The sequence below is a fragment of the Lissotriton helveticus genome, chromosome 9, assembly GCF_964261635.1.
Source record: "Lissotriton helveticus chromosome 9, aLisHel1.1, whole genome shotgun sequence".
Classification (NCBI taxonomy): domain Eukaryota; kingdom Metazoa; phylum Chordata; class Amphibia; order Caudata; family Salamandridae; genus Lissotriton; species Lissotriton helveticus.
In genome coordinates this window covers 333,527,091-333,553,146 of record NC_136070.1, presented here as the reverse complement: position 1 = coordinate 333,553,146, position 26,056 = coordinate 333,527,091, and the positions used below count along the sequence as shown (strand labels likewise).

General features: G+C 45.9%; 1 protein-coding gene across 4 annotated transcripts in view; it reads right to left on the bottom strand.

The window, feature by feature from the left end:
• Positions 1-26,056, bottom strand: part of CCDC88C (coiled-coil and HOOK domain protein 88C) — a 622,549-nt gene that overhangs the window by 136,092 nt on the left and 460,401 nt on the right. For all 4 annotated transcript variants that reach the window (XM_078660043.1, XM_078660044.1, XM_078660042.1 and 1 more), the window contains exons 21-25: positions 21,115-21,258; positions 7,859-8,045; positions 3,355-3,500; positions 2,531-2,620; positions 801-1,039 (exon numbers count right to left, since the gene is read on the bottom strand). In XM_078660043.1, coding sequence (XP_078516169.1) covers positions 801-1,039; positions 2,531-2,620; positions 3,355-3,500; positions 7,859-8,045; positions 21,115-21,258 — 806 coding nt within the window. The remainder of the gene's footprint in view (positions 1-800; positions 1,040-2,530; positions 2,621-3,354; positions 3,501-7,858; positions 8,046-21,114; positions 21,259-26,056) is intronic.

Sequence of the window (26,056 nt, the reverse complement as noted above, 5' to 3'; positions counted from 1 at the left end):
CCAAGGTATGGCCTTTGTCGTGCGTAGGTTCAAAGAGAAAAGGGACTAAGCCCAAGGGGGTTGTGATATCCGATAGTTTGATCACGTCTGAGTCCTGGGCATCATCCATGTGAAAGTTAAAGTCACCGGCCAGAATGCAATGGTCAGCTCTCATGGCCAGCGATGACATAGCAGACTGGAGTTCATCAAAGAACGAATGAATTAACAGAATGAATGTGCAGGAAATCAAAGAAGCCCCAACAAGAGGTTGACAACTGAAAATACACATTAATATGGACAGGTTTTATATCATTGGGTTACATTTTTGTAAAGTAAAGAGGAACTGCAGATTTTTTTTTTGTAGTGGTTTGAAAGTTCATAAGGTTAAGTGTCAGTGTGCATCGGTCGTGGGACAGGTCAATTTCTGTGATGCTGTATCTAGTTATCTTCTTGTAATCAGAGGGCAAATCAGCAACAAAGCAAATGCCCTGGGGCCCCACCTCAAGCCACTATTTTTCACAGTAGGTTTTAAGGACATTCGTGATTTAAAAAATAAAATAAAAGGTCTGGCATTCCCCTTTATGGAACAGATCAGCGGGAGGTTTAACAGTGAGTTTTGGCCCCAATAACAAATCGACCCACAAGAAATATCAGCAGACACTCCTCAATAGCATATCGATAGAGATAATTATTTGACCTTAAGTTACCGTATGACCCATGGGAAACATGCATCTCTAGCTTCACCACTTGTCCCTCAGGAAGGTAACTAGTTGCTCATCTTGGTCATTGATGCTGATCAGTATCTCTGAATTTGTACCTACCTTTGCTGACAGACGTCCTAGGACTCCCTTTCTCCATCGTGTTCGAACCTTGGGAGTTGTGTTCTTGAATGTCCGGCTGTATTTTGGGAGGTAGAGTGGCAGATGTCGATGCTTCTGTGTCAAGGAAGTCCGACTGACGCGATTGGCCCTCTGCAATAGATTTGGACCGCTCCCTTGAGCCTTCTTTCTTTGGCTTGATGAACTTTGCAAGTGCTCTAGCGCCGGCCCACTGGTTTTTCCTAAATTACAGAAAATGAGCACAGAGAATACAGTATAGAATGCATAAAATGTAATGTGTTTCTTCGAAATCGGATTGGCATTTAAGAAATGTGGATGCAAAGAGAGATGCCACATGCATAATGTCACACACTAGTAGTCCCGAGTATGACTGCACTGAACAAGACCACATGCTTTACACAGCTTTAATAACTTCAGAAAATCTCTCAGTGCCAGGAAGAAGCAGTATGGGGTCACATTAAGTGACATGTATCAGATTTGTTGGCAGAACAAAACAATGAGGACTTACCCACTACTGTTACTTCCACTAGGTGCCAGAATTTAAGAACACAGGCACAGTAGGGAAGGTTCTGCAAATAATTACAATGTAACTCCTTGACCTCATGTTGTTCTCATCGGGAATCGTGAAAGGTAAGTGACTGTAGTGGATGCTTTGAGATCTAAAAATGATGGCCATTACTCAGAGATTGAGGAGTCTTTTAAAGTTGGGAGACCATGAACCAAGCTTCGAGGATCAACTTGAAAGACTGTCATTTAACCCCTTCGGCGCTGATGACAAAGCCAGCTCGTCATCAGCGTTACCTGCGCTGCACGGATGACGAGCTGGCTTTGTCACGATCAAGCCATTTTTTTAATTCCCGCGCACAGCGGGAAAACGCGGTAGGGGTTAAATTAGTTTCTTTTCCACTATGATTCACTCGCTGCCTCCCCCAGCAACAACAGAAATGTGATTTGTTCTGTGGTGACCTGACCTTGAGCAATATAAGGTTTGTTTCCTCTGATCTCCAGTAATAATGAAAGATCAATTTACTGTATGGTTTTCCAAAAAGGCAGCAAGACTCTTTTTAATTAAGTCTCCTTAGGAATGCAATGGTCAGACGTAGGACATCTGACTGTGCTGGTGTGCATCTTGCTGAAGGAGTCAGGCTGCACATAACTGGTGATGCCTAACTAGGTCGAAACGTGTCTGAGGTTACTTGTGTTTTGGTTTAGAGGGGGATGTGGCCTAGCATTTCAGCCAAGTGGGCTTCTTTTGTGATGGGACCAATACTGATTATACTATGAAATGGCACGAAAGAATGTTATGTGCGTTGTTTGATTATCAGGGGTTCAGACTAATGCAAGCATTTACATGCATCACTTTTTTGCTGGCCATGTATCTTTCCCAGCCCATGTTCTTTGGAACATTCCCAATACCATATAGGGTTTCATCCTTGCGGTGGGGTCCAATTTTAGCTAATCCACCTTAGTCAGCTTCTTCTCCAAAACAGTTTTGCACTTGATGTCCAATTTTCAATAGCCCTTCCCACTGGAGATAATTAGATGACTGCAGGCAAAAAGCACTCTACTAAGCTTCATTACTTTTACTACACCTGGGATACTGGTGATTTTCCCAAGGTGGTCTTGAAATTCACCCACCCTTCAAATAGAACATCTTATGTAACACACTGTGCAAGTACTTCTATGCATAAAAGCTGATGAAACGGGCTTACTTTTTTGGGGCTGGATCATAGAACTTGTATTGATCCATAATTTTTTCTTCAAGCTTTTCCTTCTGCCTCCTCAGGGCGTTCAATTTATCGCTGTAGGGATAAAGAGTCAGAATAGTTTTGAGGTGTTCAAGGCAGAAAATTGGAGCACATATTACTTCAGTATTCAGAGACACTTCCGGCATTACATCCCACCCCCCGCCACACTCATGCAACAAAGTATCAGATTCTTACACACACACACACACACACACACTGAAGAACTATTCCCCGAGCCTAGTATTATAGTTCTACTCTAACATTTAACTCCTCTTGAAAGGGCTTTCAAATGACTCTCACTGGTACACCCTATTTTCAAGCCTGTGCTTTCAATATAAGAAAAACACTGCATTCTTGGAGTTGGAGTTCTAAGATCGGTTTAACAGAGCAAAAACAGGCACAAGACACCTAAAAATAGCTGATTTGCTAAATTAAAGTCCAGAAATAGAAAATATGTATCCTGGTGACGTGGAGTCATCTGAAAACTCCATTCCAGAAAGGCTTTAAGGGCAGAACAATACCAAACATCTACCCAATGGGAATATTTGGAGTTGGCCAAGTGAGGAGAGCGCACAAAACTAAGTCTTTCCTCATCTGCACCCTACACACTTCTTCACTTGGAGACGTGATGTCGCACTGGGATTCTATTCCCTAGTACCACAATATTGTGTGTTAAATGGAAAACTGGCAGGTTAAGCCTACAGTTAAGCTGTTGCTTACTTCCTGGTCTATTGGACAAGCAAAGTTCAGCACCCGTCAAATGAAACTGCCCTAATCACTTTCCGTACATATACTGTTTCTGCTCCTCATGGTAGTGTTCCTTGCTTTCCATGCTTTGCTCCAGGAGCATCTGGTTCTGCTGGCTCAACATTTGGATCTGGCTTAGAAGATGATGGTTCTCCTCTTCCAAGTTGCCCTTCAGCCGGGTCAGGAGCTGCACAAACACACAGGCGAAGCAAGTTAAGCTGCAGGAAAAACTAGATCTTCAAAATAAATCTACTGCAAGCCACGGCACAAGCCCAGCATTGCCATCTTTCCCAGTAATGCCAGTTCATAGAATGGAATTAGGAGGGTGCATTAAGTAAAATTAACTGTTTGAGGGTGAAATTGCTTGAAAGCATCATGACAAGGTGCGACTGTTAGACAGGAAGGTCTTCCTCAGAGTAACTTGAAAAATGTAACTATTAGCCATATTTTAGCATTGACATATTTGCAGCTTTGCTATTACTGTACCAATTCAGTGGTTATGGATATAATACATAATAAAAATGAGTACAATAATCAAGAATATAATAATAGTTAGAAGGAGAAAGAGGGATAGTTATATTCATAGTTATTTCCATAATCATACCATACTCATGAAATGGATGCAGTAAAAAGAATTGTGAATATCATATAATCACAACTATCCAACACTTCTACATTTATGTAGAGCTATTTGCAGGTTACAGTGAGATTTAAAATGCAATATTTTTACTTTCCTTAATTATATGAGAAACATGTTAAGCTGAAATTGTTGTTTCGAGCTAGAACCTGTAACCTCAGAAATGATGGTCCTGTAACCAACTGCGTGTTTTGCCACCGACACCAACATATGTTTGAAATAGTTCATTAATTCAGTAATGATGTACAGGCTTACTGCTCCTTAAAATAAGAAAAGAACAAAACCCACCCAAGCTACCTCTGCAGACCTTGTCCTCCAATATAACATGGTGGAAAGATGTAACTTTAAAGCTGCAGGCTTCGAATACAACATGGGAGAGTTTCATTCAAGGCACCTGATGACCACCAACCTAATTACTCCATGGCCTTAATAAAAGAGTGAAAATATGCAGGAGGGGTGGGTGAGTGGCAATTTTGTAAATGCAGTCGAAATAAGTGCACCTTCCACTGAGTTTATGCCTCGTGTCATATGTAGACTAGTTTGAAAACATTCTCCACCAGCTTGAGCTGCGCTATAAAAACAAGCCTTGGCAAAGCCAATCGTTTTCGCCTACGCACAATCTAGTGGCTTTGTAATAAAAAAAAAAAAATGTAGCATAGCAGTGCGAGCTGCTGTGGTACATAGCTAAAGTGTATGAAAAGCTGATAAGATGTGGCCAGACTGCATCACAGTTTTTTGTTTTTTTACTTAAAGCTATGCACATACAAACAAGTTAAAAATTATATTTTCGCTATAATAAATATGCAGTTTATATTCTTGAACAAATACCCTTTGCAGGGTCCAACATGTCAAAGTGTAGCTAGCTGGAACACCGAGTCTGGAAAAGCTGTGGCGTTATGGCCAGAGCTGCTGGCTTTGGAGCAGGGGGACCAGTTTCGAAGCTCAAAGCCAGCTCAACATCCTGTGATTCTGGGCAAGTCACTTGATCTCCCTATTCCTGTACAAATTAATGTGACCATGTGTAATGTAACTGGCTCTCATGTAAAGTGCTCCAAGTCCTTCCGGTAGACTTTGCGCTATATAAAACAAGCTATTACTATAGAGGGGAAGGGGCATGCAGTGACGAAAGTGAGGTGGTGGTAGGGACGAGCAATCAACAGAACACAGACGCTGGAAAGTAAAGAAATAAAATAAAAGAATGTTACAAGTGTGCGGCCAGTGGAAGGACACTGGAAGCAGTACTTGGTCCAAGCTGCACAGCAGGGACGAAGATGTGAACCCGAGCAGGAAGATGGAGGCAGCGCTGACCAACAGGAAGAAAGGAAACGAGAGTGATGCAGTAGTCAACCAATGGTATGTAAAGGTAAGCAATAGGGGGCGCTTTAAGCCCCCTTTAAGCTTTTCTTTCTTCTGTGCAAGAGATTTAATCAGCATGGCACAAGTGCTGTGTAAGCAAAACCTAAAAAATGAGTGATCTACATAATAAAAAGGGGAGGACTGAAAATCTGAATGAAAAAAACTGTTTTTCTGAGGTACCGTAACAATGCAAGACCTCCCCTCCCCCCAACATGTTTTATTAGATTTTCAAACTATACTTTAAAGCAATTTTTCTTAACCTGTTTTCGTAGACTCATGGACGTTCGTGAGGCCTATTCAGGGTGTGCCCAGCCCCATATAACCTCAAACCATTATTCATAAAATCATAAGCATTTTGACGTAAATAACTATATACAGGGGGTTACTCCGATGAGGATAGTGAAGTCTACTGTATTGCCTCCCCAATCTATTTTCTAAATGTTTCAATAAAGATAATAAAAAATAAAAAAAATTATATGCATTTCCAAAATGTCTTTTGGCAGAAGCCGATTGCTAAATCAGGGCAGAGCATGTCTGAAAGGGTACAGTCACTTTTTTCCCAACTTGAACCAGCAATTAGCTTCCAATTAAAAGTAATTTTGAATTGCTTATGATTTTCAAAAAAATCATATTCATTGGAACACTTAGAAAGTCGTTATTCAAGGCGCTCAGTGATCCTTGCCGTATACAGAGGAAGGTCATCCTTGTCCAACAGGCCCTCCCATTCACTGCAGGCCCGGACTGGCCATAGCGGGCACCGGGCAATCCCCCGGTGCGCCGCAAGGGTGCGGGCCGGTTTTGAGCCCCTGGAGGCCGATTTTGTTAGAGTGCCGTGTTTGCAGCATAGCTGCAAAATCGGCCCTGCAACAAAATTGTCCGAAACCCCTCCCCCCCGCCCCCCGAGTGGGGAATGGGGGCCGGCCAAGCACTTTGCCAGGGCCGGTTTTGGCTCCCAGTCCGGCCCCGATTCACTGTTCGACATGGGCAGACTTCAAGTACCTGCACGTGTTGCATTGGAAACAGGACACGCTTGCACTTTTCAGCAGAGCTGAAATATTATCACAAGCAGAGTAGCATGTACTCTGGCATAAAGAGCACCCGGCCTTCTGGAGTTATGCAATCACTACATGTCACCTTTGGCGAAAACGATCCTGCATGGTCTCCAGCTTTGTCCGTACCAAGCTTGACCGCATCCCCTGTATCTGTAAGCAGGAGCGTCCGGCATAGCTTGCGAGTGCGGGGAGGCGGCGGGGGAGGGGGACTGTTGCGGAGGTCGCAGAGGGAGTTTTGGGGTGTGTCACGTGGGGGGGGGGGGGAGAACGGGGTTTAGAAATTACCTCGAGGCCGGGTCCTGCGTCTTCTGTGCTACTGCCAGGCTCCCACCCTTAAGCCAATCACAACGCTCCAATGGAGCTCTGTGACTGATCTGAGCACTGTGTCAGATAGGGGCTGTAGGGGTGGGCATGTTCTCCATGCAGGTGGTGTTATGCTGCCTCTTCTCGCACTGCTTTTAAGCAATGGAGCGATGCTCTTCCGCCATATCGGAGGAGCCGCCGCTGTTTGTCAGAGGCCAACATCAATTCAGTAACAACTTCTGTAACACTCTTGCTGAGAGATCCTAATCCACATGACTATCTACTAATGTATTAGTACAACCTGGTTTTATACTAAGCCTGGGCGGCGAACTCTGCTCAGCATAGCTCGTAGAGTTCCCAAAAACTCCACTCCACGTAGCGAAGCAGGTTTTTTTTCCACACTCGTGCACGCCAACAGTAAGAACGAAGCAGCGCCCTCTTGCACTCTTGCACTGTGCGAGATGCCGTTCCCTTTGATTTTACTGCGCTGGACAAACATCTGCCATTAAAATCAGTGCGCAAGATAACCTACTCCGCTGCTCACGGTACTCCACGTAGCTGGGTGGAGTTTTTTTGTCACACGAACTCTGCCCAGGCTTAGTTTATACTGGTGTGTGATCACTCGCATTCAGTTGCAGAGTGAAGTATAAGTGCTGGGATCATACAGCGTGATTTAAAAAAAAAAATTATATATCGGTATTGATTTACTGCAATTCGTAAAACATTATTGGGGTTCCCTGGCTTCCAGTTGTGATTTAGTGAGGTGCACAAAAGTCGAAAGATTAAGAACCACTAATTGAAGCATGTCTACATAAGTGTTTTAGCAACTGACAGCAAGAAAAGCATGGAAATATTCTACTATCATATCAGAGCAATGCAAGTATTCAAGTTCAGCTGAGATCTGATAGGAGTGAGAGCCATGTTTACTAATACAGACCAAACATAATGACTTATGATCTGTAGAGCTCTAGGGGAAGCAGCAGAAATTATAGGCTAGTGCACTGCAGAGTTTTAAAGATCGCTCAGAATAACTTAAATCGGACAGGGAGAATCACAAGCAACCTACACAGAATAAGCAAGGTGGGGCAACAGTTCCCTGGATACCTTCATAATGTCCACGATCAATGCTGTTCATGGCAACAGAAGCAAAAAAACAACAAATGTACATGCTAGATCCTGCCAGCGTTTGCTCCATACCTCGCAATGGTTGTCCATTTTGGTCAACGAGATGTCCATGTTCTGATGCTGATCCTTCAGCTCATCCATGCGGGCCTGCCACCGGTTCACTTCCAGCTGTGCCTGGTTCAAAGAGGTTTTAAGTTCCTTAGTGTGAGTGTTAAGGCTAGTGTACTCCTCCTTCAGCTGGCTGTGCAAAAAATTCAACCTAGGCGGAAGAAGAAATTAAATCATTAATACCTGCAGCCCAAAAATACTGAGACGTACCAACAAAAAAATAACACACACACACACGTGTATATATATATATATATATATATATATATATATATATATATATATATATATATTGATGTTGACTTACACTAGGTGCCAAGAAGGAGGGGTGAGTGAATGCGCTTGGCCTGTTGCAAATGTTTTCATTTACAAACAACGTAATTGAATACCTCTGTGAATGTCTTTTGTCAAAATAAAAAAGGAGGGTAAACCCCCTATAATTCCTCTCACATTTTTCTTCTTTCATAGACAGGATTTCCCCATTCCCAATGATGATCTTTAATTTCCTGGCTTTTCTACATTTTCCCACAACTCATCACACAGGTTTGCAGTATAGACAATAACATACTGCCCACCCATTTCAATCTCTTTCTGTTATTGGCAATATACCTGATCCTGCCAGCTCAGGCTTACCTGTTCCCACCAGTATGTCACAGAAAGGTTACCCCTTGTCCATTATGTTTGCCAAACTGAAAGACTGCAATACTACACAGCAGAATTTCGACCTTTCTCAAGTGAGTCAGGCGCGATTTGTCTGTCACTTTACTGACTGTTGCTGGCTGTGAGAAAGTGCCTCTTTTGACATAGTTAGCCCCCACTTTGCGCCTGCCATTTGATGTGGTTTTGATTGTAGTGCACAGGGTCTTTGTCAACCAGATCCTCTGTGCCAGTGCTTCTTTTCTAAAACATATCTCCAATTGGTACTTCTGACCCATGTAAGTCCCTAGTAAGTGGTACCCTGGGTACCTAGGGCATGGAAGCTGATGAGGGTCCCCTGGGACCACCTCACTAGGACGACCATGCCACTGCCCTTGCAGCTTGCATGCCCTTGAAAGGTGAAAAACGACAAAGTCGACATAGAACCATGCCTGGGTGCCATGCCAGCCACGCACGGTCTGAAGGTATAGGTAAGTAAGCCCTCTAGCAGACCTTAAAGCCCTAAGGCAGGGTGCACTATACCAGAGGTGAGGGCATATCTGCATGAGTAGATATGCCCCTACAATACTTAAGCCAATTCTTAAATGTTGTAAGTGCCAGGGAAACCATACGGAGTACATGGGCTAGAAACTCAACAACTCAAATTTCCCAGCACCATGGAGACTTCATTGAAACAAGGAGTGGTTGGTACCAAACGACTCCTTGTAAAAAAAAAATCCACACTGATGCCAGTTTAGGATACTAAACCATGTACTCAGAGGGCACCTCAGAGGTGCCTCCTGAAAACCTACCAACCCTGGTGTGGTCACTGACTGGCTTTAGGCAGCCTGCAACACACACACGTGTTTTAGGGACCCTGGGTGGAGAGCCTCTGCTCTCTGGGACCAGAAACAAAGTATATCCTGGGCAGTGGTGTCACACCTCCTCCCCCAGGATGGGCAGAGTGCTTGAAAGGGAAACTTCAAAGGCCCACCGCCTTTGTAATGCGACTCCCAGCCCAGCCCCCGGTTTACACCCCCACTGTGGGTGGGAAACCATAGAAAGACTAGAAGGTGTGCCAGTCTCTGCCAACTCCACCCCTGAGGTGGAGGAGGCAAAGTTAAGCACACTTTTCAGTTACCTCCATCTTGAAGATGAGGGGACGCCTCCAATCAGGTGTAGGACTATGCCCCCTCCCACAGGAGGGTGGCATAATAAAGGGTGTAGCTGCCCCAGGTGAGGTGCCTATTGGCCCTAGCGGTTACTCCCTTAAAACGCCCCCTAAATCTAGTATTTAGGAGGCTCCCTCAGACCTTGACATTAGTTACTGGGGACCTAATAAAAGGAACGAAGAAGACGCTGTGCAGTGAAGCCTGAATAGGACTACTGACTTGGCCCCAGCCATACCAGCCTGTCTCCAGCTTCCAAGACCCTGTGACAAAAGGACACCTGCCCTGCAGCCAGCGACTTCCAGAAGCCCAAGGAAGACTGCCTGAACTTTGAAAAAGACCGGAACTCCCAAGGATAGCAGTTCTGGTCCCACAAACCCAGCACAAAGGACTCTGGTGCTCCAAGGATCTGCAAGTCCTGCCCACTCTGCACCACCGACCCAGAACAGGATCCCCAGCAATCGAGTTCAGGAGGGGTCAGTGTTGGCTGACCCCTCCTGGACTCCCTGATGACGTCCGCAGCCTGAATCCAGAGGCTCCCACAGACCGTGACCGGCTCCGGTAAGAAGGCTTATGTCTAAAGGCACCCCTGCACCCAAACCTCTGCATCTCTACTTACCCCTGCTGTCGTTGGTCTACCTCCTGCGGCACCTGCAGTCTGTTTGTTAAAAGCAAAGTCTCCATTGAAAAGCATCGGGCCACTGATGCTGAAATTGCACCATGCACCCGGCTGCCGCTGGCAGTGTAAATGTGGTGCTGCTTTGTGGCTGCGCTTTGCGTTATCTAAACACCAAAGCTTGGCCCCTGCATCCGATTTACCTACCTGCAAGACTGCAGGTAGGCAGTTTCCATTGAAACGCATTGGGCCGAACTCTAATTTAGACCTCTGTACCAGGCGGCCCCTGTGCCGCTGGTGGAAGAGTTTTGGTACTCACCTGACCCTTGTCCCTTGCTGATCTTTGGTCCCGAAGACTGAAACTGTAAGTTGTACTTACTTACCTGTATAACCGCATTATTGTTTTCGTCCATAGGATTGCATTGAACTGTTCAGAAAGTGTTGACTTTTGAAAGTGAAAAGTATTTTTATTTAAAAAAAGTACTTAACCTTATTGCGAAGATCTTGGTCTTAAAAGAATACACAAACAAAGCTTATTTTTTATTAAACTGGTGTGGATCTCCTTTTTGAGTATTGTCTGTTATTTGCCATGTGGGTGCAATAAATGTCTGACACTCCGTAGTGCTCGGCCTAAGACTACTCGACCACACTACCTCTGATAGAGCATCCTGAGGTTTGCATTAAGCCCTGTATACTTGTGAGGAATCTCTGGACTCTGTACACGGTATAACCACCTAGTGGCATACCATGTACAGAGTAAGCAAAAATCAAAATAGGGAGTGAAGAGGTAGTGCTTAAAAAGCGCTGGGGTGGATGCACCCTCCTCCAGTCAATGGTATATTCAAACAACAAGATCCACCTCTAACAGGTTTTCCTGTGAGCCAAGATATGACAGGCATACACAGTATTTGTTAAAATACCCCTCATACACCAAAAGGTCCCTTGGTGTCATGCTTCATCATCAGGGTCTTTCCGCCCCGCTGCGGGACGGGGCGTGCTACGACTAGCGACTACGCTGGAGCACTCAGATATTGTAAGTGCTATGTGAGGTGTATTGTTGTGAGTGTAAGTAGGGTCAAAAAGTGATAGGAAAAGTGAGGTTAAAAGAATACCTGGCCTTTTGAAAACAAAAAAAAATCTTTATTACTCATAGGGTGGTATTGTTAAAAATTGGTGTGGCGGAGAAAAACACAGCTTGTCAATGAGCTAGTTCTCCTGATGGTGTCAACATGTTTTGAGGCTACCTGCCTCTTCGTCAGGACAGGGTCAGATCCCTCTATCACTCACTAATGTTGCCATCAATGTGTGTTATGTGTATACTAGCAGCCCTCCTATGGCGTGTCTATGTCGATGATTGCCGTGCTCACGACGTCTCTTCAAATAATTGTGCATCGATTTAGAGTCGAACTTGGGCGGATAGAACTCTACGAACCGGATTTGATGTTCTATCGCTGTTCCACAGATCATTTTGACTCAGCTGACTGTCATACCGCGATTCGCCTTGACAAGGTTCCACGACTTAAACTCCCATTCCTCTCCAGATACAGGGGGTTGTCCCAGCAACGATCTATGATTGTCCTGATGATGGTCTTCTTGACGACAGCAATATAGACCGAAACGTCGACACTTCCATCATCTCCGAAAAGCATTGCATTGGCACCAACAGACGACCATTTTTAATTATTTTGCTTTGGTTGTTTGTGTAATCCACTAGGACCTGATGTTTTTGTTATGAACTTATGAATTGATTGAATCTATACCTTTGTTCATAACTTTGTTTTGCTTGATTCAGTTTATGTTTCTCCCCATAAGATGCTTTGACACTGAATATAAAACAACTTTTTTGCATATAATTCAGTTTCTCCGTTGTTTCTTTCCCTTCCTTTTCTTGCTTGATGAACACTAGCACAGAATTATCTAACCAAATTTGATTTACTGGAGGACGATACAGTTGCACTACTCCTAAGTATAAGCGATTGTTACTCTTAAGCAAATCCCTTGTAGTACACACTGACCTCAAACGTTAGCTGCCCAAACCTACAAGGGTATATTGGGTTCCCCTGTTTTTCCGTCTTTCCTGTTGGGGCCCCAATCCTGCAAACTGGGTTGACTCCTAGAGTGTGGATACTCCCCACCTCACCCTGAACAAGAGGGCTTGCAGGAGTGCAGCCAGCCTTGAATAGGACTGGCTCTGGATGCTACTGCGTACATGCCTTGTGCTGTTCTATTGCTATTCTCTGGGCTTGATATTGCCATGATATCCCCAGAAAGTGTAGCCAGCCAAATAGTCTTACACCTTAGACGGCTGTATGATAGGAAGAAGACACACATGGGGGGAAGGGGGGCCTGATTTCATCTCTGTCCAGTAAGAGAAGCAACAGGAGTAGACAAGCAGAGCAGCCGGCAGACATTTTACAGATCATACCACGAGTTACCTTGAACCTGGGTTCCAAAAGGAAAGGTGTCAGTGACAGCGAGCCTTATATGATTATGATCAATTGTGGTCAGGCAGTATCGCTTTTGGTGCATATAAGTAATCGTTGATTTCAGCTGTCAGCATTTATTCATCGAGCCCATATGGAGGGTTGTGGAGCATGCCAAGCCTCTATCTGGTTGCGATTTATCTGGAGCCTATAGAAGTTAAATCTCTAAGGCAGCCTCAATAGAAAGCCCTTTGTGCGAAGGCTGGAACGTGTGGTAACCATGGAAAGGGAGCCAAGGCAACCATGTTAAGCTAATTTTGCTTGTTGAAAGTGCCTCAAAAATATTCATATGTCAAGAGGTTTGCAGGCCTATCCTTTTTGATAACATTTTATTGACTTTTGGTAGAACAGTAACACGCAATTTCACCAGTTCCACATGTCTATACAGTGTGGATCAGTCCAGTATACATCTAGGAAGTCGCAACATCCAGCTCATGACTTCCCCACCATTTGCCACAAATCTTCTCATGTTTTAAGGTGCCTCATAAATTGGCTGCTCCTGTTGGGCGCACCAGTCTACTCCCTTCCTCCATCGACAGGGGTTCCGGGGATTTCCATTTACTGGCAATGTCCCGCTTAACCACCATCGTCGCTACCCAAAAAAGGTCTGTTCCATCCTCTGTCCCACCAACTCCTCCAACAAGCCCAACATGATCACCTGGGGGAGAATGGCAGTCTGGCATCCCAGAACCATAGAGAGCTCTTTGTCCACTGCCTCCCAAAAGAGGGTCAGTCTGGCACAGGCCCAGACCATGTGGCAGAAGTCAGCTTTCACCAGGAAGTGGTGTTAACACTGGCTCTGAGAGGTGCCAGCCACTCGGTGGAGTCTCTGGGGAGTCAAATAGGTAAGGTGCAGATAATGTAGAACCATACAGCGGCGTGAGGAGAAAACCATTTCCCTCAGGCCAGCCTGGTCTTACGCTAGTCATCGTTGTTGAGGTCTCCCACCCATGACTCTCATCGCATCCGCAGCCCAGGGAAGCAACCCGGAGTGTTAACGATGAGAAAGCACTAAACCCTGGAGATGGCTAATTTGCCCAGTTTACACATTAAGAGCTTCGCTTCAAGAGGATTGAAATTAGTCATTGGCATGCCAGATGAGATGTAGACCAAGAGACTGTAATGTACTTTCAGGTACTGGTGAAATTGCAGTTTCTGATATTACATTAGGGCCTCGTCAGACATATCCAAGGTGGGTGATTCAGATTTTATCCCACTTCCCAAAACTTTGAAGGCTGGCAACATGGGATAACCACTTACCCTGCCACAGCTGGGTCATTCCAGTGAACTTTTGTTCCCACCTGATAAACCAAAGAGCCGCTCTCTAGCACAGCAAGGCTACCCGCAAACTGTTGGGGAACATCTGGGGAATGGGAGTCCCGTAAAGCAAGTCCTGGAGTCCATCAAGGCCTAGCACATTCAATTCCTCCCAGTTGGCAGTACCATCCCACCCCTCATTGAACCAGTTATTAATCGTGGCGATTTGTGCCGCTAGGTAATAGCAGTAAAGGCCGATAATTCCCATCCCCCCCATCATAGGGGGGTGTAGGCCAATGACAAAGGCCACACTGTGGTGCTTCCTTGCGCAAAGAAAGGTGGAAACCTTCGATGACAAGGTTTGAAACCATCTCCTAGGGATCGAGCGGGGAAAATTTGAAAAAATATAGAAAAAGTGAGCAGTACCTTTATTTTAAATAGGGCTATACACCCCAGGGTTTTTCGTGGCAGGTGGCTGGAATGTCTCGTATCCCTATTCAGCCCAACTGTGAGGTTGTTCAGGTTACAGCTCAACATCAACTCCGGGTGATGGGAGAAGTAAACGCCCATGTATTTGAAGGAAAGGTGGCACTGTGGGATTGCAGCACACCAAGTCCAATTGCCCATGCCTCCCTCAATTGGCCCCAGAAGGGATTTAGCTTCGTTAACATGGAGACCAGAGACTTCACCATATAAGCGGAAAATCTCCAGGCAATGTGGTCCAAGGACTGTGGGTCTCTGAGAAATAACAATAGATTATTGACGTAAAGTGTCATGCGTTCCTCCACTCCCTCTCCCCAGGACTATCTCTGCACCAGAGCATCACAACGGAGAAGAAAGGCCTGCGGCTCGATCGCCGGAACAAATAAGAGTTGGGAGATGGGGCAGCTTTGAAGGGTGCCACTGCAGATGTTGAAGGGAAAAAGGGTCCAATTTACCTGAATCCGAGCAGTGGGGTTAGCGTAGAGGAGACCCACAAGTTCACTGAATTAAGTCCTGAGCACTGAATCCAAGAACAATCCATAGTATCGAGGGCCTTCTCAAAGTCAATAAGGAGCAGAGCTGTGTGGTAGGTGATGCAATGTGACTGAGAGGGTCACATGAACTCTACATATACAGTGTTTGGTGCTTCTGATCAGCATGAACCCACATTAAACTGGGTGGATGGCGGAGGGCAAAGTCCGGGTGAGCGGAACGGGCAGAAGTTTAGCAAATTTCTTAACATCAGCATTAATAAGCGATATGGGCCAATACAGCGAGAACTGATCCAGAGGCTGGTCTGCCTTAGGGATTATGACAATAGATGCTGTGTCCAACTCTGGAGGAAATTACCTCCGGGTCGCTGCCTCAGTGTAGAATGCCAAGAGGTGAGGGAGCAAGAGGGACCGAAAGCGTTTGAAATATTCTAGGAAGCAGTCTGGACCCGGGATCTTCCTGGGATTCAACTCCGACAACGCCTTCTTAATCTCCTCAACAGTGAGTGACTGGTCAAGGATTTAGGAATAAAAGGTTGCAGAATATTCCACAGTATGGGATGATCAAGTTCTAGCTGGAGCCAGGGGGTTTCTGCGTAAAGCTTGCAGTAGTAGTCCGCAAAGACCTGTGACACTGCTGAGGTTTGTTCATGAAGACAATTCGTGGTGTCCCAAATCAAGGGCACTATCTTAGAGGCTGTCTCCCTGGAGGTCAGCCAATAGAGGCACTTGCAATATTTGCCCTCCATGTCATGTATTATGTAGGTTGGGGCTCTCCAGCACTGTGTGGCCTCCTCCAGGGAGGCCTGTTTCAAGCCATACCTTGCCATGTTCAACTGGCACTCCAAGTCAACCAAAGGTTGGTGATGGCATTGTCGTTCCAGGGTATGAATCTGAGACTCCAAATCTAACATTTGTGACAGCTTTAATGCCACTTTGCTGCAGACGTAACCTTTGATCAATCCTCTAAGAGTGGGCTTGCTTGCCGCCCAGAGTGTCCGGGCAGACTCCAGCGTGCTCCGATTTGTCTTGAAGGATTGGATCTCCATCTCAACAAAGTCGGCACAGTCCTGGTCTGTGAGGAACCAGGCATTGTTACGCCACAGAGGTCTCAGGTGCATCTCAGGGGGCATAACTCAAGGAGAAGAGGGGAATGATCTGCAATGTTCGTCCTCATGTAAAGCACTCTGATACCTCAGGGTCTAGCCAGCGCTATATAAAACTTTTCAAATAAATAAATCTGATATTTCCAAAGGAAGGATTTGAACTTGTGTGAGGTGGAGGATGTCAGGTGCCGGGAGGTGGAGGATGTCAGGTGCCGGGAGCCAGACCTGATCAATCAGTGACAATGTTTTGTGCACCACAGACGCATGGGTATACACACAGATGAGGATGCCACGTTCTGCAGGTATCACAAAGACCCATCTAATCGGCCCACCAGGAGAGTTGTGTAGAGCGTGTGGGCCAGCCTGGCGGGGGGACTCGAAAGTGTCCCAAACAAGACTGGGGACAGCATTAAAAGGACCCCATTTCAAGGTGACACCCTGGGGAAGGGTTAGCAAGAGGTCTCAGAGCATCGCTTTAAGTTGGTGTTGAGGGATGTAGGCCAACAGAAAGTGTTGGCCCTTAAGTCGGCCCTCAATTCCCACATAGCGGCCCTAGGAGTCCACGTGGGAGGCTGCGGCCACCACTGGAAACCCTCCAGGCAGCAAGGTCGGCGCCCCTCAGGAGCCCTGGGTGAAGCCAGCGTGAAACATCCAGTCATAGCCAAAATGACCTAAAGAAGGACAATATGGGCCCAACAGGTGAGTTTCCTGAAGCAGGATCACCTCCGGCTAAAAACGGGAAACATATCGTAGTGCGGAAGATTTTTAATGCGGTCAAGAAGGCCCTTAACATTCCATGATAGAACCTTTACCATTATAGTAGGGAAGGGAAGCACAAAGACATGCCTGCTCCGGCATGTCGAAATAATAAGAGTTAAAGAATACTTTTAGTCCTGTTGGATACAGGAGCATATATGGGAGGTTGAGTGTGCAGTGTTTGACATCCTCAAAAGAGCATCTGTGTTGCTGAACTGCACACATATAGTCTGGAGAGATTAACATTTTCATGTTTTGAAAGTGCAGGTTAGTGTGCAGACTAGCCTCGCGAGGGATGACGTAGCAGCCTCTGTGGTTGAGGATGCAGGCTATTGATAGACAGAGGGCTCTGGGTGAGGGCTGACGGGCCAAGAATCTATGTGCCCTCTCCACCACAAACCACTTGGATAATTTGTCAGAAGAGATCCAGGACTGCAGCAAGTCATCCATCAGTTGTTCAGCTCCAGATGTCTCCACCCTCTCGGGGAACCCAATAAATCGGAGGTTATGTTCTCCGCATCTTCAACATGTTCTTCCAAAGTCTTAGTGGTGGAAAGCAGTTGGGAGACTTGAAGTTTCCTCATGTCAGCCTCTGTCACGTGGACAGAATCGTTTGGGAGGGCTAGACGCAGTAGGGATACGTCTACTTGGAGGTTACCTACTTTGGTTTCGACCGCTTCGAAGGAGTCCTGAATGGCTTTAAGAATAATGTCATGGTCAGCCCGCAAGGGGAGGGGAAGGCTGCAGGGGTAGGGGCACCAGCAGCCCCACAAGCCAGAGGCAGGCGTGGTAAATTGGTCAATGTTTATTTGGGCCGGCATCGGTGGAGTAAGTCAGTAGCGGGGCATCTCCAAGAGAGTGTCCAGTGGCGCCCCAGAAGACAGTTGGCTGCAGTCTGTTGCCCGCTTACCCTGGCAGGGCAGCTCGAGCAGCCAACCATGTCAAGGACATAGGCATGGCCCAACTCAAGTGTACAGATAGGGGGAGCCAGATCCCACAGCGGATCCTCCTCCATGAGTCTTCTCTACCTCTGCAGCCCCTCGACGGTGCACGGATCCCGGTTTACACACCAGGGTCACCGGAGGACAGCCCAGCATAATCCAGCTCAACAAGCCAGGGTAGGCTACTCGCAGCTCAGTCCCCAGCAAGGTGGGTTCAGGTCATCCATAAAGGAAGGCTAGAACTGCCCCCCCATGGCAAGAAAAGTCAGGAGGGGGGCAAGGGAGTGCGAGTCACAATCCAGGGTTAAATTGTCTCCTTAGGGTCACAGTAGGCAGGGGGCGCTCCTGGTGGTCACTATCAAACCCCAGGCATCAATACGGCAACACAGGCGGTTGCGAGTTGGCGGAGCCGCAGCAACCAGCATGGGAGGCAGGAATCACAATAAATGGGTGGGGGGAGAACAAGACCCCAGGGTACTCTGCAGGTCTCAGCAAGAGTGGCAGCAGGAATGCCCCCCCCCCCGCTCGCACAATTGGGAATCACAGGGTTTACCACACTAGCGTGAGTGGCCGAAGGGTGAGGATCCAACAAGGTCCCCTGGACACACTGTCCCAGCACCATAGGGAGGGCCCCCGAGTCTCTGGGCCCTCTCGGCTCCATGCAGCAGCTCCCAGGTTTTCAGGCGCCGGCGACCATCTTATGAGTTCTTCGTGACCAGCCTAGCAATGTGGGTCTACAGTGCCCTCATAAAGCAGCCTCCCTCGGCCAGATTGGATTCCCCAGTGACCCTTTCATACAGGGCTCAGTCGAGGGAAGGTAAATGTTGCTGTTGGGAAAGGATGGCAATGGATTCTCACAGGCCCACAGGAATCTGTCTAAAACACCGTCACCATCTTGGCAGTCTATGCCACGCCCCCGCCATCCTTAATCTTTGCAAAAGGAGACCAACCTAGACGGAATTGGAATGTCCTTGCCTCACTCAGAAAACTGACTCTGCCTGCAGCAAGATGGAAGATCCCTAAAGCTGGCTGATACTTGAGGATGCGACGGAGGGCCTGGACTATTCCCAATCTGGGTTCAGGCCAAACCACAGCACCGAATCTGCCCTCCAAACAGTGACCAATAACATCAGAATGGCACTGGATGGGGGCAATTCCATGATTCTGGTGCTGTTGGATCTCTCCGCCGCTTTTGATACGGTGTCTCACAAAGTGCTTCTTGAGCGACTAAAAGACGTAGGTTTGGAGGGTACGGCATTGGCATGGATGGAAAGCTTTCTGTCAGGACGCTCTCAAGAGGTTAGGCTGGGCTCCCACAAATCCATCCATAGGGAGCTCAATAAGGGAGTGCCACAGGGCTCTTGTTTAAGCCCTACACTTTTCAACGTGTATGTGGCTCCCCTAGCCAACCTAGCAAGATCATTTGGGTTTACACCAGTGTCGTACGCTGACGACACCCAACTCCTCTTCCCCTTTAAAGATCTGACACCTGCGATAAAAAAATCTTTCGCAGAGGGAATGAGAGCAATATCTGCTTGGATGTCAGCAAATTGCCTCCAATGCAATATAGGAAAAACGGAGGTCATGTTGTTTGGGCAAGCAATAACGCACTGGACACCGGACTGGTGGCCCCTGGAATTAGGCCCCGTTCCTAGCCCCAAAAACACAGTGAGAAACTTAGGAGTGTTAATAGATCAAACACTTACCTACAAGGACCACGTAAACCAGGTGGCAAGCACCTGTTTTCGAGCCATCGGCATGCTAAGGAGAGTGTTTCCCTACCTGCCAGACTGCCATAGAAAAACTCTAGTGCAGGCATTAATTATCAGCAGAGTAGATTACTGCAACGGCCTTCTTTTGGGAGCAAATGAAGGGCAGTTAAAAAAACTGCAAGTAATCCAAAATACGGCAGCTAGGATAGTCCTCAACGCCCCTCCCAGGACTCCCTCCCTTCCCCTGCTAACCAAACTTCATTGGTTACCAGTAAAGAAACGAGTGCACTTTAAGACCCTATGCACAATTCACAAGAGTGTGATAGGTAAAGGCCCTAAATATCTGACCAACATCTTCCTACCTTATGCCCCTGGGCGCATCTTGCGCTCATTGAACCAACAGCTTCTGCAGGTGCCCAGAATAAAAAAGGCCAGACAAGGGGGGCGAGCCCTGGCCCACCTTGGACCAAAGCTCTGGAATTCTCTGCCTCTTGAGATAAGGACTCTAACCAATCATCTGACCTTTCGTAAGGTCTTGAAAACATATCTATTTCCCAGTAACTGATCTCTCTTTCTAAATGCTCCATTTTCCTCCCCAATTTAACATCTGAGGACTTATTCACTGGCAAAGCGCGGAGATACCCCTCCGGGGGTCTATTCTTGCGCTATAGAAGAATATAAAATAAATAAATAAATGCATTCTGACATGAAAGGATTTGAATTCTTAACAACTGCAGAGAAGCACAGTATGTGGGCATCACTAGCTTTTCTCTTCTGCGTGATGAAATTCCTTTTAGAAGTCAAGTTCACATTCTAGGAGTAAGTTAAGTGGTCTTTACACTCACAAGTAAAAGTATTTACCAACTGGTGTAACTTGTTCCCTACTCCTCTTCTTCATCTGTTTTAGGTTATGAGACCCATTATTGACCTAAACTGGTGAGATGGAAGGTGGTCAAGGAAATTTCACGAAGGGCTCTTGATGTATATCCCAACTGCACGTCTTCCTCTTCCTTTCTCTGACCACTCAACGTTTAGGGAGCTGCAACTAACCAGAACAGATAACGTTGCGCTCTAGCAACTCTAAAAAAGTGGGGGAATAATAGGCGTAAATCATTTACATAGCATATTCCTACCAGAAATGCACTGGCTGTTATTACCGAAAGTTCCATTACTGCTGTGCTTCACTTTCTAATGTAATTGCAAACACAACAATGATGGACAGAATGTGGATCAATGTCACACATTCACCCCAGTCCAAAGATCTGGGCCCAAATCCATCGTTTTTCCACTCCACACCACCCTGGGTTAGACAATGGTGATATGCAAATCAGCGCTGACCCTGTGCCCCATGGGAACAGTCCAGTCCGAACTACAAAAGCCATGTCCTTCCCAGAACGGAATCAAGCATCCGAGGACCGGCCTCACTTTCTAATGTGGCAGCTGTTCTACAGAAATCCTCCCTCAATAGGCCTCTGACACCATGTAACAACCTATTAGAAATTGGGAGACCACAATTTATTTTTGTCATCTCACACCTTTTGAAACAACAAGACCACTAAATGACTCTTACCTATCCAAGTCCTCTTTCAGCTTTTGATTTTCACTTGCAGCTACTACGTTCTTCCTCCTTTCCTGCTGCAGAACTTCCCTTTCGGTCCTCAGAACAATGTCCAGCTCTTCCAACTCTGCCTTGCGTTTCTTCAAGCTGTTGTAGCTGCAAAGCATTAAAAAAAAAGGTTAACAAAATGCACCATCAGGGAATCTCATTTATCTGTTTTACCCAACTAAAGCCTGCTTTAAATACAACCACAAATGCGCATTAAAAGGAGAAATTAAAATCCCATCAGTATACAGTAGAGCAGAATGCGTTCTACTTTTACCATTTCAAAGGGCCATTTCAATATAACTTGCAATCCCATCCATTTATTTCAGTTTATTTAAATGACCTAGAAAGACAAAAAGTAATAATTGTCCGCTGCTGGGAATTGAGTATTGGACCGAATTGACAATCTCTTGTCTGAACGCGTTGACATTGCAAATCCAATCCTCTTACAAAGTGGAAATGATACTGAATCCTCCCCAGTTGTGGCAATAAAGCATATACCTCAGATGTTTGGGGTACTGCCTGGGGAAACCATTCTGAACCCTCTGCATTGTGTGAGCCCGAGAATCCATCAGCAGTATGTAATGAAGATGTTGATGTAAATGAAGGGTCCCGTACCAATGTTCCTAAAGCCCCCCCCCACCCAGGGATTTTATCTAATGCTCAGATGTTGGATAAGAATAAAAGGTGAGTTGAGGAACCAGATAGTGACCTTGACGAGGGTGGAAGAAAATTGAGGAGAATGAAAAAAAGAAGCAAAGCACCCTTGGCACTGTTGAGGTGGGCCATGAAAGGGTGGGAATTAATATGACTGCCAGCCACGAGGATCCTCACTATTTTGCACTCTGAGCGGTTGCCCAGGGGAATTATTGTCCAACTTTCCTCCATCATTCCATCCCCCTTCCTCCCCAGCCTCAGCCCCAGCCATTGCCTCATGGGTTTCCAGCTACATAGTACCAGGTTGGAACCACAGAATAGGGAGGGGACAAGGCGGCCCAAGGCTTTGGGCCTTTGTCAAAGAGCCCCCATTTGTCTTGTTGCAGAGGGGAGGTGAAAAACAGGTGTTATATACCCAGAGAGCTAGGGAATCAGTGGGCCCAAATTTGTCTATACCCAAGTTGTCAGGGGGTGTTAGCGAAGATGAAGATCACTCTTTAAGAAAGTTACGCATTGGTTTCAGGAAGTTAATCAGTGCCTTTCTATTATAAGGAGTGACATAGTGGGTACTTAAGGCTGTTTTGCCCGCAGGAAGATCACAATATGGTGGAGGTCCAATTTTCCTACAGGTACATAGTCGATGGTCTTGTGGCCATGGATGCTGGAACCATCCCACAAGCTTATAGCCACATTGCGATAAAGTATCGGGTTCTGGGAACAGGTGTCAGTAGTGCTCCAGGCAATATAGCCCAGGCTGTGAGGCATGCCAGCTGCGGGACAAATGGGCCTTAACCTTGACTAACATTGGTTGCTCAGGAAAACAGTGCTGACATAGTAAGCCCCATTGCCAAATTTTACTTCAATCAAGCTTACGACTCCCATTTTTTAACTAATTTGCCTTCTGAAGCTGGGGGGAAACATCTTAGTCCTCTTGCACTCGGTCTTGGGATGGGTGGGCATTACTCTACCACCAGGGAGCAGGTGGTAATTGATCTCGTACACCTGGTAGTGGAACCGGTGGTTGGTGACTTACCACCCACAATTCAGTCCAATGCACCTTTGTTAAAAATTCTGTCATGGAAAGTAGCAGGTTTTACAAAACTGCTCTCTGAGGGGGATTGGGGTAATTTTATTCCCACGATGTCTGCCTCCTTTAAGAGACCTGGTCTCTATCTCCATTCCACAGAAAAGGTTTCCCTCCTTCAGTGTAAATGCAGTCCAGAATGGAAGGGGCAGACCCTCTGGGGGGGTGCTAGGGTTTGAGTCAAAACATCCATTCAATGCAAAATTAGGAAAATCTGTATTGATTCACCTGATGTAATGGCAGTTGTGCTTGTATTGACTTCGGGTATGCCTTTAAATGTTTATAATACAAGGGGAACTGGATTTGCAAAGTCAGTGGTTTCAAATACTCTTGAGGTGGTGCTTTCTGAACACAAGGGGAAGGGTTACCTTATGGTGGCAGGCGATTTTAATACCACGTTTGAACTCTTAATCAGGGCCACTGGAATTATGCAATTGTGCGGCCGCTGCAAGTTTTTGCATAGTTATAGATTTGCTGCATTGGCCACAATCTTTCATATGCCACATAATGTGCAGACTTAAAAAAAATCTTTATAGCCCAAGCGTTTCAAAAGCTGCAAAAAATGCAGCAACAATTGTTGCAGTGTGCTGGAAGGCCCTTTGCAAAACTGTACTGGTCACCTTTCTGTTGCTTATTGCTATATTTGAGTGTTAAACTGGTACTAATGAGGTTCAACCAATGCCCAGACAGTGTTACCAAGTTTAAAAATGACTCACTAATGAAGTAATACTATTACAAAATGTGCCACATTATGCCACATAATTTGCTGTTTCTTGCCGCATAATTTACTCAAACCTGCCACGTAATTTGGCCTTCTCCTGCCACACCCTTAATTGACAGCAGCCTTGGATAATCAGTGGGGTATTCCCCAGATGCGAGATGGTCCCCCAAAACAGGACAGGCCCTAACGCTTAATTTTGATCTTAGAACCGCAAATGGAAAGACATCATCCAATCGTCAGGGAAGAATGACATATAATAGACCTGGGCATCAGAGTAGGAGTGACTATTTTCTTGTAGATGTGAAGCTATCACCGGCTCTGTTAGATATGGAAGTGGTGGATAGATCAGACTGTGATCATCATGCACTAACCATAACTCGATCTGATAATTCCAGGCTAAAATACATTCTGCGGGCCCCAATGATCTGGGTGGCCTTTCCTCTACCAATAACCAGAAGAACATTGCATGGAAATGGGTGGAAAAAAAATCTAGCCCTAGTTATTGCTAGAGTGGAGAAAGAAGTAGGCTATTTATCACTCCTTCCAACGTACCCAAGAAGAGAGGTGCGGAGCGTGAGTCATGCTCAAATTTTTGCACAGGTTAGGGATTTGTTAGGTAAAACATCTAAAGGGGGGTTGAGGAGGCCTAAGAATAATCATTAATTAAATAGTTATTGCAGGTTAGCAAAGAGTGAGGTCCTATCGGCATTTAAATCCAACTCGCGCCCCAATATAATAAATTGTAGGGCCAGGTATAGGCAGGCTTTGTTTAGGGTAAAAAAAGGAGTGGGAAAATTCCTTGTGGTCCACTCTCCGTGAAGCCCTGACCGCTAAAGAGAGTCATACCTTTTGGCGTACGGCATAAGCCTGTCTAAATGGTCCCAAAACTATATGATTGGGTGACACATTTCAGTAAGGTGCACATGAATGGTGGCGCTATAGAGGAGGGTGGTAAAATGATCCAACATGTGACTGCCCAATAGGATGTAAACACCCTTGCTTTCACACCTAATGAGACCTTGTCTGCTTATTAATTCTTGCATCCAGCTCGTGCCTCAGGACCAGACAGGATCCTGAATAATTTGTATGAAGTGAATCAAAAAGGTGTGACGCCCATACATTAACATGTCATCCAATTCTATTTTGTCGGGCCTTGAGATCCATTACTGATAGAAGCTAGCGGAGATCCTGACAATTTATAAGGTGGACCAGGGAAATATCGTCCCATTAGTCTAATTGACTCTATTAAAAACATTTTTTGTAAGAAAGAGTTAATTCATTTGCAGGACAGGATTATAAATTAGGGTAATTATCTGACTTGCAGGTGGGTTTTAAAACAAATGTTAGTACACTAGATCAGGTCTTTCGATTTGCTTGTATGTATTGGTGGGAGGTGCTTTTCAATAGGGGAAAGCTATATGTTGCCTTAGTCGATATGCTTCCTTGAGGGAAACTGTGAAGAGTCCTGGAAAACATAGGTATCCCCTCTTCTCTTTTGAATCTCATGGTTAGGTTACATGTGGGAAATTTGGCTCAGGTCAGTTGGGTAGTGGATCTGCACCTGACCAAACCATTTAGGGTAGTTCAGGGAGTTAGACAGAGGTTGTGGTTTAGACCCCACACTGTTCTCCCGCTACATCAATAGGGTGATTGATCACCTCAGTAAAGACAGGTGTGATGCACCCAAACGGGGGTGAAGGGGGGGGGGGGGGGGGAGGAGGGTTCCGGCCCTCCGCTTCACCGACAATACCCTATTGATTTCTAAGTCCGGGTGCTGCAATTGCGGTTAGATTTTTTTCTTCCTTTTGTGTTGAGCGGGGCCTACAGCTTAATAGTGCTAAGCCTAAATGTATGATTTTCTCTAAAAATAGGGCGATCCATGGTAATAGGCAGATACTGGTGGATAAAACATGTATTGTTTGGGTGTCTGCTTTTGACTATCTAGGTATCAGAATGACACCCAACCTGAGCTGGGCCCACCCAGATGGAAAATGCTCATTTGGTGCTCACCCAACAGGCTGCAAATATAGTAAAGGTCCATCATAAGACCATCTCCTGAAGGGTTGCCCCTGCCCTTTTATTATTATTATTATTATTATATTTAAGTTTATAAAGCGCACAGCTACCCGGAGGTTTCCCGGCGCTAAACCAAAATTAAGGAGAAAAGAGACTGAGAAAAAGGGAGGTCGACTATTGGTTAAATAACCAGGCTTTTATCTCTTTGCGGAACTTAAGGTAACAAGATTCAGTACGAAGGGCCTGGGGAAGAGAGTTCCAGAGGGAGGAGGCCAGATAGAAAAACGAACAGCCACCCATTCTTGCTCTTTTTACTCTGGGGACCTGAAACCTATTCTGGTTGGAAGAACGAAGGGAACAGGCAGGGCGATAGGGATGAACCAACGCATTGAGATAAGGTGGGGCCCAGCCTGCATTGATTCTGTGCATAA